This window comes from Phaenicophaeus curvirostris, chromosome 5, assembly GCF_032191515.1.
Source record: "Phaenicophaeus curvirostris isolate KB17595 chromosome 5, BPBGC_Pcur_1.0, whole genome shotgun sequence".
NCBI classification, from domain to species: domain Eukaryota; kingdom Metazoa; phylum Chordata; class Aves; order Cuculiformes; family Cuculidae; genus Phaenicophaeus; species Phaenicophaeus curvirostris.
This window is the reverse complement of record NC_091396.1, coordinates 64,089,595-64,104,800: the sequence shown is the minus strand read 5'-3', so window position 1 is coordinate 64,104,800 and position 15,206 is coordinate 64,089,595. Positions and strand designations below refer to the sequence as shown.

General features: G+C 46.5%; 1 protein-coding gene across 5 annotated transcripts in view; it reads left to right on the top strand.

The window, feature by feature from the left end:
- WDR89 (WD repeat domain 89) overlaps positions 1 to 15,206 on the top strand; it is a 52,411-nt gene that overhangs the window by 22,005 nt on the left and 15,200 nt on the right. The window contains exon 1 of one of the 5 annotated variants that reach the window (XM_069856852.1): positions 11,348 to 11,369. The exons of 1 other annotated variant lie outside the window; for it this stretch is intronic. Coding sequence is in view for 1 of the 4 variants with exons in the window: in XM_069856847.1 (XP_069712948.1) it covers positions 12,459 to 12,476 (18 nt within the window). In the remaining 3 variants the exon portion in view is untranslated. Of the gene's footprint in view, positions 1 to 11,347; positions 11,370 to 12,421; positions 12,510 to 13,539; positions 13,563 to 15,206 lie in introns of those variants that run through there. 3 more of the 5 variants (XM_069856849.1, XM_069856847.1, XM_069856850.1) reach the window with 3 other exon arrangements.

Genomic DNA, 15,206 nt, shown 5'->3' with positions numbered 1-15,206 from the left:
TGAAAAGCATTGCAGAACACTCTAGAAGAGGTGGGAACTACGCCTTGAAAGGAAGCTGTAACACTATTTCAAATTCAACTACTGGGCACTGTACAGTGGATGAGATACTGAGGGGCATGGTTTAGAGATTGGTGGGAATGGTTGGACTCGATGATCCGGTGGGTCTCTTCCAACCTGGTGATTCTATGATTCTTTGTTTTGCTAACTGGAGCCAGTGGAGCTAGTGCACAAGATTCTGCTTTTTACGTAAGATAAGGACTCATGCTTTTATGCTAAGCAAATCTCCTACAAGTTGCAGAGATTGCTGTAAAAATATAGATAATCAAGTTTGGCAGAGGAGCCAAACTTGTTCTGTTGATCTTGGGAGGAAAGTAGCAAGCTTCTTTTCTGCTGCTGTAAGGACCACAGAAATACATGATCTGTTGCGTAATAGTTTGTTCTGCAAGTTTCAAGGTAATTTAGAAGATGCAGGGACAATAAAAGGAAATAACCCAAACAACAACATTCTTAAGAATGCCAAAAAGAATAAACTCGATACATGATGAATACCTCAACAAATGTAATTAAGTTGCACATCTCTGATGTCAAGATTTTAATTCACCATTCTCTGATGTTTGAAACTATTTATGGCCTTTGCTAGGGAAACAGAGGTTTATTATGGGGACTTAGTTGTTACCAAAGCAAAGCTCTGGTCCATTGCTTCATAAAATGACTCATAAATGCTTGGTGTTTCTAATTCTTTGTTCTAAATAAAGTAATTTCGAGAAGTTCCTTCTCTACTTAAACAGCTGATGGAGTTTAATTGGTAGACTCACTGCAGTTCTAGTTTATGCCATGAACTGAAACTAGAAAGTTGTACTTGGAACTCTTCTGACCAGTCCATCCTGGCCAAATATTATTGAACTGGTAACTAAATCTCCATAGGCCTGAGATGTGCATCTTCCTCAGCTGTGGATTGTTAGTTGCTCTTATTTCCATGAGACTTTTAGATTACAGGAGTGGACCAGATACAGAACTGCTTAAATTTTTATAGGTACAAATAATTTTAATAGATTTTTTTGCATCAGTTGAGCCATGATTTGCATATAGATTGTGTAATTTGATTTGACTTTGCTTGCTAATTACAGAATCACAGAATAACCAGGTTGGAAGAGACCCACCGGATCACCGAGTCCAACCGTTCCTAGCAAACACTAAACCATATCCCTCAGCACCTCGTCCACCCGTGCCTTAAACACCTCCAGGGAAGGTGAATCAACCACCTCCCTGGGCAGCCTGTTCCAGTGCCCAATGACCCTTTCTGTAAAGAATTTTTTCCTAACGTCTAGCCTAAACCTCCCCTGGCGGAGCTTGAGGCCATTCCCTCTCTTCCTGTCCCCTGTCACTTGGGAGAAGAGGCCAGCACCCTCCTCTCTACAACGTCCTTTCAGGTAGTTGTAGAGAGCAATGAGGTCTCCCCTCAGCCTCCTCTTCTCCAGGCTAAACAACCCCAGCTCTCTCAGCCGCTCCTCATAAGGCCTGTTCTCCAGCCCTTTCACCAGCTTTGTTGCTCTTCTCTGGACTCGCTCCAGAGCCTCAACATCCTTCTTGTGGTGAGGGGCCCACAACTGAACACAGGATTCGAGGAGCGGTCTCACCAGTGCCGAGTACAGAGGGAGAATAACCTCCCTGGACCTGCTGGTCACGCCGTTTCTGATACAAGCCAAGATGCCATTGGCCTTCTTGGCCACCTGGGCACACTGCTGGCTCATGTTCAGTCGGCTGTCAACCAACACCCCCAGGTCCCTCTCCAGGCAGCTTTCTAGACAGACTTCTCCCAGTCTGTAGCACTGCACAGGGTTGTTGTGCCCCAAGTGCAGGACCCGGCATTTGGCCTTGTTAAACCTCATGCCATTGGACTCAGCCCAGCGGTCCAGCCTGTTCAGATCCCTTTGCAGAGCCTCCCGACCCTCCAGCAGATCGACACTTCCACCCAGCTTAGTGTCGTCTGCAAACTTGCTAAGGGTGCACTCGGTGCCTTCATCCAGGTCATTGATAAAGACACTGAACAGGGCTGGACCCAGCACTGAGCCCTGGGGAACCCCACTTGTCACTGGCCTCCAGCTGGATTTCACACCATTTCCCACCACTCTCTGGGCCCGGCCATCCAACCAGTTTTCCACCCAGGAGAGTGTGCGCCTGTCCAGGCCAGAGGCTGACAGTTTCTCAAGCAGAATGCTGTGAGAAACTCTGTCAAAGGCTTTGCTGAAGTCCAGGAAGATACATCCACAGCCTTTCCCTCATCCAGCAGCCGAGTCACTTTGTCATAGAAGGCGATCACGTTAGTTTGGCAAGACCTGCCTTTTGTGAACCCATGTTGACTGGGCCTGATCACCTGGTTCTCTTGCATGTGCTTCATGATTGCACTCAAGATCACCTGCTCCATGACTTTCCCTGGCACTGAGGTCAGACTGACAGGCCTGTAGTTCCCTGGATCCTCCCTGTGACCCTTCTTGTAGATGGGCACAACATCAGCCAGCCTCCAGTCCAGTGGGACTTCCCCAGTCTTCCAGGACTGTTGGAAGATGATGGAAAGGGGTTTGGCCAGCACATCCGCCAGCTCCTTCAGTACCCTAGGGTGAATCCCGTCCGGCCCCATAGACTTGTGACTGTCCAGTCGGGCTAGCAAGGCTCTGACCACCTCCTCTTGGATCATGGGAGCCTCATTATGCTCCTCTAGCTCCTGGGTTTGTACACAGACGGAACGACCCTCCTTACGACTAAAGACTGAGGCAAAGAAGGCATTAAGTACCTCAGCCTTTTCCTCATCCCCTGTTACTGTTGTCCCTTCTGAGTCCAATAGGGACTGTATGGTCTGCCTAGTCCGCCTTTTATTATTTATATATTTGTAGAAAGATTTTTTGTTATCTTTCACTGACTTGGCCAATCCAATTTCTAGCTGAGCCTTAGCCCTTCTGATTTTTTCCCTACACAATCTCACTTCCCTCCTGTAGTCCACCCAAGAGGCCTGTCCCTTCTTCCAGAGGCCATAAACATTTCTTTTCTTCTTGATATCCCTCAAGATCTCTCTATTCAACCAAGCTGGCTTTCTCCCCTGCCGGCTTTTTTTCCGGACCACGGGGATGGCTTTCTCCTGAGCTGCTAGGACCACCCCTTTGAAGAGCTCCCAGCCCTCGGAAAGTGAAAGCAAGTTACTGTCCGAAAACTTAAACCTGCTTTGCACTGGGAATTCTCCCTTCCTCCGCTTCACGTTTTGTAACAGAACCTTCCCTGTGCTTTAAATTTAGCCTATGAAGAACAGTTGGATGCAGAGATATTTTCTACATATGGCTGTTGTGCTTCCTTTTACTTACTGCTCATTTTCTGACCCTCCCTCCCCCTTCTGACAATATTTTCTTCTGTCCCTACATCTACTGAACATGGATCACATTTTAAAAGGAAATCTTTCCTTTTTTAACTACATAATAAATCCTTTAGGTAGGAGAGAGGTTTATAAATCAGCTGTGCATCTTTGGGGTCTGTTTCCAATGGGGCCCCCAACGGCATGTAGATTGCAGCAATTTTTAGGGGAGGCAAACTTGTTTTCTTAACCTCGGGGGGAAAGCAGCAAACTTAAATTATGCTGCCATAAAAATCAGTGAAAGGCTGCTGTGTACATAGGTGCTTCATAGTGAAATATAGTGAAGTTTAGACAGGAGAATCTTATTTCTGTGGATACTAACCTAAACTCGTTATTTCAACAGAACTAGAGCATTTATTCTAGTCTGGAAACCTCTACAAATTAGTGAAAGAAAACAGCAAGTCCACAATAGGTGAAATTCCCTCCAGCTAGACTCTGATCAGCCTCTTCTGGCTGGGAAAGCGATGAGTTCCTGATTTTGTACAAGTGTCCACTTGCACCTATCTGGAGCTTTACTATGTGCAGCCTTCCCATTTGCTACAAGCCACTTTTCCTTGCTTGCATGGATTTCTCATCTACTCTTCACCTTTTTCCTTTCAAGTAGCTCTGAAGACTGGCATCCTACCAAGCTTTACAGCCATAATTCATACTCAGTGATATGTCACAGCACAAGGGCCCTTCACCGGGTGGCAGAGAGCATTCATCTGCCAAACTGGCTTCCATCTCCATTCTGTGTTAAATACTGTGGCAGGTCTGAAATGTGCAGAGTAAGATTGGAAATTATGAGGAATAGCAAGAAAGTATGTCACTAGAACATTGTAGAAAGAAGTGGGGAGAAGAATCTCCGTGTAGCAGTTAAGGTGTTGGCATATGGAAGAGAAAAAGGTTTGGGTAAGGGGAGCACATAAGGGATTAACAGAGATGTTGAAGTAGTAAGTCGAGGAAGAAATTAAGAGCTGCGAACAAGGCGTGAGCTGTAAATCCTTAGCCTTTTTCAGAACATCCATGGGGTTAGGAATCCATTCTAATAGTCTTTTAATAACTTGTCTAATTATTTTTTTGTTTGTTTCTTCTTTCTCTTGTAGCTAATATGCAGTGTGCCTGGATATAAATAATATTCAAAAAAGGAACTAGTTAGAATTTCCTAGAATTGGAGAGCGGGGAGCTATTTTGGCATAGGAGTTCTGGTCACCTGTTATGGCAGCTAGAGAACAGTCCCATCACCAGTATTAATTCTAATGCAATTTGATTCCAGGTAGCCTCGGATTTGAGTTTGTAGGTGGACTCAGAAGTTAATCTCAGAATATTTGAAACAAAACAAAACAAAACAAAAAAGCCCACAGCAAAACCCCAAGCCCAAAAAGTATTTTTTTTTAAAGTTCTTTTCACCTTCAATGTTTAAGGTTGATTTGATGTAATAGTTTAGCAAGCATAAGCAGAAGGTACGTTCTGCTTCCATATCAGTTTAAATTCAAGGAATTTTTAGACTTTATCTGTCATGTTTGATTGTCTCTCTTGTTAAGCCAGTAGCTGTATTTAGGTAATTCCTGCTATAGAAAATTCAGTCCTGGTGCTGAATCAAGCCCACAACTGCCTTGGGAAGACTGCAGAAATTAAAAATAAGTCACCTGTTATGAAGAGTTACTTTGCAATTGCTAATTCTCATGCTGCTAAGCAGTGGGATGAAATCATGTTTGCCTTGTACAGAATGATTAGATTTCAGAACATGATGACCCAGATTTTTAATAACCTGCAAAGATATTTAAACTGAAGGCTGTTACCTGTGCTTCTGCTGTATGCATGTACTTTAATCACTCATTTTTGGTGATTTACTGCTTCCAGCATTGTTCATGCTGCCATGGCTACTAATTGCTTAGCGGTTATTGCTGTGGAGTACAGAGGATCAGTTGCAGATGCTGGATTTATAAATTAAATGAGGCTGTTACTCAAAGTAACACTGCTTTAAGAGTTGGAATATTTTCTACATTCTGATGTTTATAAGACATAAGGCTAATGATGCTTTCTAATAATTTTTAACAAGGTTTGAAGAAGGAAAAGTTGCTAACATCTTTAAGGTGGTACAAGCACAAAGTCAACCAGTTCAGCATTCAGACTGATTTTATGCCCGTGTTAATTAGCACTCATGGTGCTTGCCTTGCAGCAGCAGTTCTCTTTCCTGATGCATTGGCCTTGTGACAGTACTGGGTTTGTGTCTTGACTCCAGGCTAATGAACCTCACTAATACCTCATCAAGAGAAGAATAAAAAAATCTTACAGTCAAGTTTGGCTGTTTTCACTTAGATGCATGTCCAGGCACCTTTTTAACCATCTGGCTGTTGAGATTTCTTTCTTGTCGATGCTGATAAATGTCTATTTCAAAATGTATATGTAAGACACTTCAGTAGTTATGCAAGCACTGTACCTATGACACAGCAGTTCTAAAATATGCATCTAGTCTGATGGTGCTTCTCTCTCTCCTGAACCTGGATTTTTGGGAGCAAGTCTTCTGCAATTGATCTCAGTGTCAACCAGTTTCAATTGCAATGTAAAGAGCAGACATTGAAGAAAAGGTAAAGATGGTACCCCCCAACAAAAAAAAAATAATAAAAATACAGCATACGGAATCTGACAAACAAATCCGTGCTCTTAAGAAGTTGCACACACACACCCCACCCACCCCAAAAGCCGTTCGGTAGCAGATTTGAGCTGCTTCATAATGCTTGTCTGTGCTGTGTTCAGGAAGCTCGCACATGAATGTGTTGCCTTAATACTGAGCTTGGGAAAAGCCAGGAAGAAGGGTAATGGCTCAAGCTAGGTTATCCCATTTAGTCTCCATACAAATACAAAAAGAACCAAGACTGCTGTTAGGTGAACCGTGCACCATGGGTGCTACTGCTCAGGTGGAAGGCACCTGCTGCAGGGTCCAGTTTTGAACATTCTGCTTCAGGAACGGGGAATTCTCATCACTAACAATATTGCCAATAAAAACCCAAATCTCAACACATATCCCCCAGCATGGGTGTTCAGAAAGAACGGGCGACCAGGAAAACAGAAATTCTTGTCCACAGGCTATTTTCCCAACCTGAATTAGCTTGGAACACCCACTCAGCCTTTTAGGGATACTTGCAGAGAACAGTTGGTGAGGATGAGGAGGAGCCCATGGTGCACGGCCTGATTTTCAGCTTTGGCAGGATCAGATATAAAATCTCAGGCTGGCACTCTGTGCAGGACATGAGAAATTGTGAGCATTGTTACCAATAGTACTGCTATTAAAATTAAGAATTCCTGCACCAGAGAGATGGTGGAAACAAGTCTTTCACGACAGGATGTGGAAAGTTGGCTTAGGTTCTCTGAAGTCAGAAGCTGTTAACTCTGAGCTGACCTCTAAAATATAGTGTCCTTATCTGACAACTTGACTTTGCAATCAAAACATCCTTTTATTGTACTATGTAATTAGAGTACATCGTTTAATCAACATTTGATTTTGGTTTATCAAACGCTTGTTCAGCACTAAGTGGCAATTAAGCATTGAAGTATTTTCGGTAAATCCAGGACCTTGATAATCATCAATCATAATAAATTCACCTCATTTCTACATTTTGTATCAAGTTCTGCAGGTAGAATTGCAAAAAGTTACCGAGAGAAGTCCCCCTCCCAAGAAACAGATGAGAACTGAAAAGTGAAACAATCGAATAAGCTGTGACTTTTAAAGACATTCAAAATAAACCCCTCTTTCTCCAGCAAATCACATTCCTTTCTGCTACTTCAGCTGGAGGAATTTGCTGATAGAATTATGTTCATTGATCCCTGGTATGTAATACTTGAGCTACATGTACTTACAAGTTAATTACGATTTGCTGTACTCTAAAAGTTTGTATAGGTGGACGAAATTTACTACCACAAAATAATCTTGACTCAGTAGATAGATAGTTAAGGAGTGAGGTATAGCTGCTTGATTTGATAGACTACCTGAATCGTTCCAGTTAAAACCAAAACAAGCAACATTCAGAATTATCAAGCCTTACATTATTTATGACAGGTGTCTTGGTAACAGTAATTTCAGCTACTTCTAGGTACTCACATTTCTTCCTCTGCTTTGAATGCTATGCATGAAATGACTCTAAAAATAATGGCACTTTCATTGCCCCTTCCCTTTTTTAACTGAATTTTGCTGGGGGTAAGAATCTCAGTTCACGCTGACCTGCATTTTGTGCAATGCAACCCAGAAAAAAAAACAAACCAACAACAAAATGCAAACAATATTTGTGGTGCATAATGGCAGCACCCAGAAGTTGCTGGCAATACAGCTGTGTCACAACACGTGTTGTGGTATAACAAACACACAGAAAAAAAATTCTTGTTCTAGCGAATGTGAGGTTTGAGGATCTAACCTCAGTCCTAGAGTGCATGGCACTGAAACTTGGATTTGCTCAGACTGTTTCACCTTCTTTTACAGTGGGTGTCATAAAGATTCCTTCCTAAAAATGTCTTTTGTTTCAAGTTCTATCTGTCCAGTTACAAGTGATACCTGGAGCAACCGCTGTGCAATCTCTGTGGTGAACTTTACGGATGCTTTTCGACCTGTTGTACACTGACTCAGCAGAGAAAATTGTCCTTTCTGTTGACATAGCCGGAATTCATCTGGCAATACTGAATACCAAATCCCTGGCTGCAGAAGTGTCACATTCCAGTTGATCTTGCAGCTGTTTTTACTATGTGAACAATGGACAGAAGACATTTGTTGAATTTGTGGCAACACTAACCAGCCCAGGAAACTCAAGATGAGAAACTGCTAAGTGAAAATATTTTTCATTGTAATGCTGACATTTACAATACAGCCTTAAGTATTACAGTGTATGCTGTGCTAAATACAGTATCGTCTTAAATGAAATTATATGCATCCTGTTAGGAAATTTTCAGAGCAGCTCTCAGCAGTGTGAGGAGTGACCAGTCCTGGGCTCAGCAGGAGCAGGCTTCGCTACAGTGATGGGAGGTATTTACTGTGGAAGCAGTAAGCGTGTAATTTGGGTCTTTGTGCTTTGATGTCACACGCTTAGATATTTTTCTGTCTTCAATGCACCATACATGAAAAAAAAAAGCCTCCAAAGTAACAGCTGGTTTGTATGTTGAATTATCTTGGAATATAAATCTGTCTTGTATCAAGAGAGAATATGCAGACAATCTCCAGACATGGATGAATAACCTGAAAGAATAAACACTCTCTCAGAGCTGCAAGAATTTATTGATATGCTTAATTGTCTTCTAAGATGTAGTTGTCTTGGTGCAGGAGATAACCTAAAGGAAGTCTCCAGCCATGGTTGGGTAACCCCAAAAAGTAAACATTCTTTGAGGACTTAATATGATTCTTTGTCTAAAACTAGTATATATACCTACTGCTTTTGAAAGACAGTACGCCTTATTTAGAAGGGCATCTCATTCAGTGCTGAATGGTAAAATAAAAATATTATCATCTTTGCTTCAAAGACTTTGTCCTTTTCAATATTTTACCAGTGAATAAGTGTTACTCGCACAGATATAGGGGAGGATCGAGCCTCCTACTATATATGCTGGTGATTACAAGTAGCAGGTTTTTTATACACTGCATTTATACATATGTATTATATTTCTCATAAAAATCATGCATATTAATCACATTTCCCAATACCAATTACAATAGGTGTCCTCCTGGTGCCTGCTCCCCACGGTCCTTTATTGAGCCTGAGGTCTCTAAAGCAGCCCCCTGCTCTATTTCTTTGGCATCTCCCCCTCTTTGAAGAGTTTGAAATAAAGGTTGTCTTCACCTCCCATCTTTTTTGGCTCCTGAAGTGCTGGCCAGATGCCAGCCTTCTGCAGCCTTTGCTGTTTTTATTCCTTTATTTATTACTTAAATATCACAAAATGAGGACTTTTCTGTTCTGGAGAAGTGGGCCTGTGAGAACCTTGTGAGGTTCGACAAATCCAAGAGCAAGGTCCTACACATGGGCTGGGGCAATCCCCGATTTCAATACAGGATGGAGGATGATGTGATGGAGAGCTGCCCTGCAGAGAAGGACTTGGGGGTGCTGGTCAATGAGAAGCTCAACATGAGCCAGCAACGTGCACTCGCAGCCCAGAAGGCCAATTGTGTCCTGGGCTGCATCAAAATACTGCACCTTGAATCCTGTGTTCAGTTCTGGGCCCCTCACCACAAGAAGGATGTTGAGGCTCTGGAGAGAGTACAGAGAAGAGCAACGAAGCTGGTGAGGGGGCTGGAGAACAGGCCTTCTGAGGAACGGCTGAGAGAGCTGGGGGTGTTTAGCCTGGAGAAGAGGAGGCTGAGGGGAGACCTCATTGCTCTCTACAACTACCTGAAAGGAGGTCGTGGAGAGGAGGGTGCTGGCCTCTTCTCCCAAGTGACAGGGGACAGGACAAGAGGGAATGGCCTCAAGCTCCACCAGGGGAGGTTTAGGCTGGACATTAGGAAAAAATTTTTCACAGAAAGGGTCATTGGGCACTGGCAGAGGCTGCCAGGGAGGTGGTTGAGTCACCTTCCCTGGAGGTGTTTAAGGGACAGGTGGACGAGGTGCTGAGGGACATGGTTTAGTGTTTGATAGGAATGGTTGGACTTGATGATCCGGTGGGCCTCTTCCAACCTGGTTATTCTATGATTCTATGATTCTATGAAAAGAAGCGTGGCCAGCAGGGAGGGAGCAATTGAGGGAGCTGATCTTGCCCCTCCATTCTTCTCTTGCGAGACCTCATCTGGAGTCCTGTGTCAAGCTCAGGAATCCTCAACGTATGAAGCACATGGAGCTGTTGGAACGGGTCCAGAGGAGGCTACAAAGATGATCTGAGGGCTGGAGCACCTTCCAGATGATGACAGGCTGAGAGAGTTGGGGCTGTTCAGCCTGTAGAAGGCTCCAAGGAGACATTATAGTGACCTTCCAGTACCTGAAGGGGCTACAGGAAAGCTGGGGAGGGATTGTTCACCAAGGCCTAGAGTGATAGGATGAGGTGCGATGGGTATAAACTGGAGAGGGGCAGATTTAGACTAGATATACGGAAGAATTTCTTCACCCTGAGAGTGGTGAGGCACTGGCCCGGGTTGCCCAGGGAAGCTGTGGCTGCCCCGCCCCTGGAGGTGTCCAAGGCCGGGCTGGATGGGGCTTGGAATAATCTGACCCAGTGGGAGCTGTCACCGCTCCATTCAGCGATCGCCCATTGGCGCCTCGGCCCCGCCCCGCGGCGGAAGCCCCGCCCCCCGGCCCGGCGCAGCCAATCCCGTGGCGGCGATTGGCGGGGTGGCCCCGCCCCCCGCCCCCCTCCCGCGCCCAATCGCCTTCCTCGCGGCGCCGCTTCCTTTGCGCCGAAGCCGCGGAGGGAAAATGGCCGCCGCGAGGGGGGCGGGGCTGGCGGGGGCGGCGGGGAGCACGCGGCTCTGAGGCAGGCGGGGAGGGAGTGTGCGGGGGCCGGGACGCGGGGAGGGACCCTGGAGGCGATGGGATGCAGGTAGGGATGCGGGTGGGGACCGTGGAGGCACCAAGATGCGGGTAGGGACCCTGTAGGGGCCAGGATGGAGTAGGGATGCGCGTGGGGACCGTGGGATGGGATAGGAATACCCTGGAGGTATCCCTGGAGGTATCCCTGGAGGTGCTGGGATGGGGGTAGGGACCCTGTAGGGGACAGGATGGGGTAGAGATGCGGGTAGGGATCCGGTAGGGGTTGGGATGCAGGTAGGGATGCGGGTGGGGACCATGGAGGGGTTGGGATGGGGTAGGGATACCCTGGAGGTATCCCTAGAGTTGCTGGAATGGGGTAGGGATGCCGGTAGGGATCCTGGAGGCACCAGGATGCGGGTAGGGAGCGAGGTAGAGACCCTGTAGGGGCCAGGATGGGGTAGGGATGCGGGTAGGGATATGGTAGGGGTTGGGATGCAGGTGGGGATGGGGCTAGGGACCATGGAGGTACCAAGGTGCAGGTAGGGACCGAGGTAGGGACCCTGTAGGGGCCAGGATGGAGTAGGGATGCTCGTGGGGACCGTGGGATGGGATAGGAATACCCTGGAGGTATCCCTGGAGGTGCTGGGATGGGGGTAGGGACCCTGTAGGGGACAGGATGGGCTAGAGATGCGGTTAGGGATACGGTGGGGGTTGGGATGCAGGTAGGGATGCGGGTGGGGACCATGGAGGCACCAAGATGTGGGTAGGGATGCGGGTAGGGACCCTGGAGGGGTTGGGATGGGGTAGGGATGCAGGCAGGGATGTGGGTAGGGATACCCTGGAGGTATCCCTAGAGTTGCTGGAATGGGGTAGGGATGCCGGTAGGGATCCTGGAGGCACCAGGATGCGAGTAGGGAGCGAGGTAGAGACCCTGTAGGGGCCAGGATGGGGTAGGGATGCGGGTAGGGATATGGTAGGGGTTGAGATGCAGGTAGGGATGGGGGTAGAGACTGTGGAGGCACCAGGATGCAGGTAGGGATGTGGGTAGGGACCCTGTCGGGGCCAGGCTGGGGTGGGGATGCGGGTAGGAACCCTGCAGAAGCCCTGGAGGGGCCAGGTTGGGGTAAGGACAGGGTAGGGACCATGGAGGGGGGTGCAGGGGGTCTCTCTGGGGTGAGGTGGCAGCCTTCCCTGGGTAGTGTCTGCATGAGGGTGTCGCTGTGGGGAGGGTGCCCCTTTGGGGGGATCACCTCTTCAAGGAGAGTCCCCTCTCTTGAGGCTGGGGAGGGCTCCTGTGGATTTGGCAGGGTTTGCCCCCTGTGGGTTTGTGTGTAGGGAGGATGAGGTTTGCCGTCTAATCTTTGCCGGTGGGATGTGAGGAGCAGAATTGTTAATGTTGGGTTATGTTAAGGACTCACATTGCAGCGGGTGGGCTGGTTTGGGGGAGCAGCTGCTCAGAAATGCCCCGTCCTGGCCCTGCAGCAGCCCCTCTGTATTGGGGTTGGGTGTCTCTTGGTGTATGTGGCGTCCTGTGCGGTGGAAAGGGGAAAGGGTGGCTCTCGAGGTTCCCTTCCCTCATCACTGCCTTGTCTTTTTCCATTAGGCTAAACTGAAGCATCTGCCTTGATTTGCTGGTTGTGATGCTGTCTGTGTCACTGGTAAAGTGTGAATAGGACCGCCCCGTTTATGCTGTGAGTTTATCCTGTTATTTGGTGAACCTTAGGAAGCTCTTGTGGGTTTGGCAGGGGCTGCTCCTGTGAATTTCTTTGTGGGGAGGATGGGGGCTGCCCACAGCGAGTGAGCTGGGTTGGGGGAGAAGGTGCCCAGAGATGCCTCGTCCGGGCTCTGCAGCAGCCTTTGTGCATTGGGGTTGGACGCCTCTTAGCGTGTGTGGTGCCCTGTGTGGTGGGGAGGAGAAAGGGGGCTCCTGAGGTTCTCTTCCCTAATCACTGCCTTTTCTTTTTTCTGTTTGGCTGAACTGAAGCATCTGCCTTGTTTTGCTGGTTGTGGTGCTGGTGAAGTGTGAATAGAACTGCTTCACTTACACTGCAAGTGCCAGCTGACCTCACCTACATTTGGTGAAGATGGGGATCTTTTTTAATACCAGGAGCAGTCTGAAATGTAAAGAAATTAAAGGGAGAAGGAATAAATGCTTTGATCTGTTTTTTTTTTTTTTTTAAGTTTGCCTTTTTCTCTTGGGGACAATTGAAAACAAACTTTAAAATGTTTTTGAAGAACACTTAGAGATACTACTGCCAAAGCTGTGATACTGATGATGTCCTTAGATAATGTTTTATGTAACCAACTGATATTTCAAGATGTGCTGTGTTTGAGAACCTTTTCCCATGCGATGTGCATGCAGAGCAGGTCCTATAGGATTGTTACAGAGTAACTGTAAAGATTTCTGTTCCTGTCTATCCCAAAGATTGCTTTCTAGGAGCTAATTTTACATAATGTTTGTTTAAAGTTTAGATGTTGGTTTCTGTTTGTTTAGGGTTAAAGACTAGGGTGCCTGTTTGCGTTTTCCATCACTTTACGGGGGAAAGAACAGTAGAGAAGGTGGGCCTAGGACTCCTCAGGAGCCTTTGCATAGGTAGGCAGCGATGTGGGGCCTCTTCTGTTTCTTGTGTGTTATTGGGAATTTGGGGAACAGTTTCTTCTGTTTTGCCACGTAGGAGTTCTGCTGAACATGGGATGACCTATGATGTTCAGGTAACTTTTTAAATGCCCTGTATAAATACAAGGTAATTGTTTTAAAGTTTTCTTTCTTTCACTGCATCAGTCCTGGGGCAAGAGTCCTTCATTGGGCAGAGCCAGGGTCTGGTCTATACCTGGCTATGTGGGAAGTCTCACCTAAAACCAGGCTTGGGTTGTTACGAGCTGGCAGCACTTCCCAGCTGGGTTCTGCACCTTTGGTGTGCTTTTACTGTAACTATACAAATAACGTGATTATGAGCTTTTCTGAAAGAAAGCAAAGCTGAAGGAAATCTGCAGTATCGTGCCAATTAGCCATGTTGATGTAAAGTTGCCTGTGCAGGGTTTTAGGACTTGATTTTAATTGGTGGATGAAAAGATGTCTCCTATGTGGGACAGCTTCTTTTGTGTGGTGACTGGTCTGTTAGTAGGTTTCACACCGGACATTAGAAGAAAGTGTTGAGTCTTGTGAGTCAGAGACTTGGCAAGGCCAATTTTGGAGGTGAATGTGTTTTGTGACTTGCGAGTAGTTAAGGTGCAAGATCACAGAATCACAGAATAACCAGGTTGGAAGAGACCCACCGGATCATCGAGTCCAACCATTCCTAGCAAACACTGAACCATGCCCCTTAGCACCACGTCCACCCGTGCCTTAAACACCTCCAGGGAAGGTGAATCAATCACCTCCCTGGGCAGCCTGTTCCAGTGCCCAGTGACCCTTTCCATGAAAAATTTTTTCCTAATGTCCAGCCTAAACCTCCCCTGGCGGAGCTTGAGGCCATTCCCTCTTGTCCTGTCCCCTGTCACTTGGGAGAAGAGGCCAGCACCCTCCTCTCCACAACCTCCTTTCAGGTAGTTGTAGAGAGCAATGAGGTCTCCCCTCAGCCTCCTCTTCTCCAGGCTAAACAACCCCAGCTCTCTCAGCCACTCCTCGTAAGACCTGCAATGATGAAGATGGGCAATGATGGACGTGAGAAAACAGGAAAAGAGCATGTTTCCTATAGCCATGTGGGTTTATCAAGTTCAAATTTAAACATGCCTGTACCCTCTTAAGACTTTAACCTTAGCTGCTGTCCACTTCTCCTTTAGCTCTTCCCCTTCTCCTCTTCCTTTACCGTCTCTTTCTTTAAAAGAAATGTTAAATAAATTCTTGTGGCTGCATTGTCTTATTTCTTCTTGCCGCCTTCTTTTCCTTCCCTTTTTCTTCCTCTCTAAGCTGCTCCCAGACTGTTCCTTCCTTCCCACTTGCAGCTGTTGAAGCCCCAGGAAAGGGCAGCTCCACTGCAGCACTTTACACCTACGCACAGAGCAGAACTTGTGCGGGTTCAGCCCTAGCTGAAGCATGTTTTAAGTTTGAGGGGCTGGTGCAGTCACTGGGTACAGATGAGACATGTTCAGTGCAGTCTGTAGAGAAGCTTGGAGCATTTAATTCTGTATTGGTTAGTTAAATAGATGTGGAGGTAATGGTGCATGGATGTAACCAACCAGTGTGTGTTGTATCAGCTTCTAAAATAAACGGGAGGGGGAGGGATTGTGAAATTGTGTATAGAAAATTGTTGCTTTCATAGATAAAGCTGTAGACTGATAGTGAAGAATGTCTCACCTGAAATGTTACCTTCAGGTTACATTTCAGTACTTGGGATGAATTGTATCTGTGATGTATTTTGCCTTAACTGATAACTTGGATGCGAGTT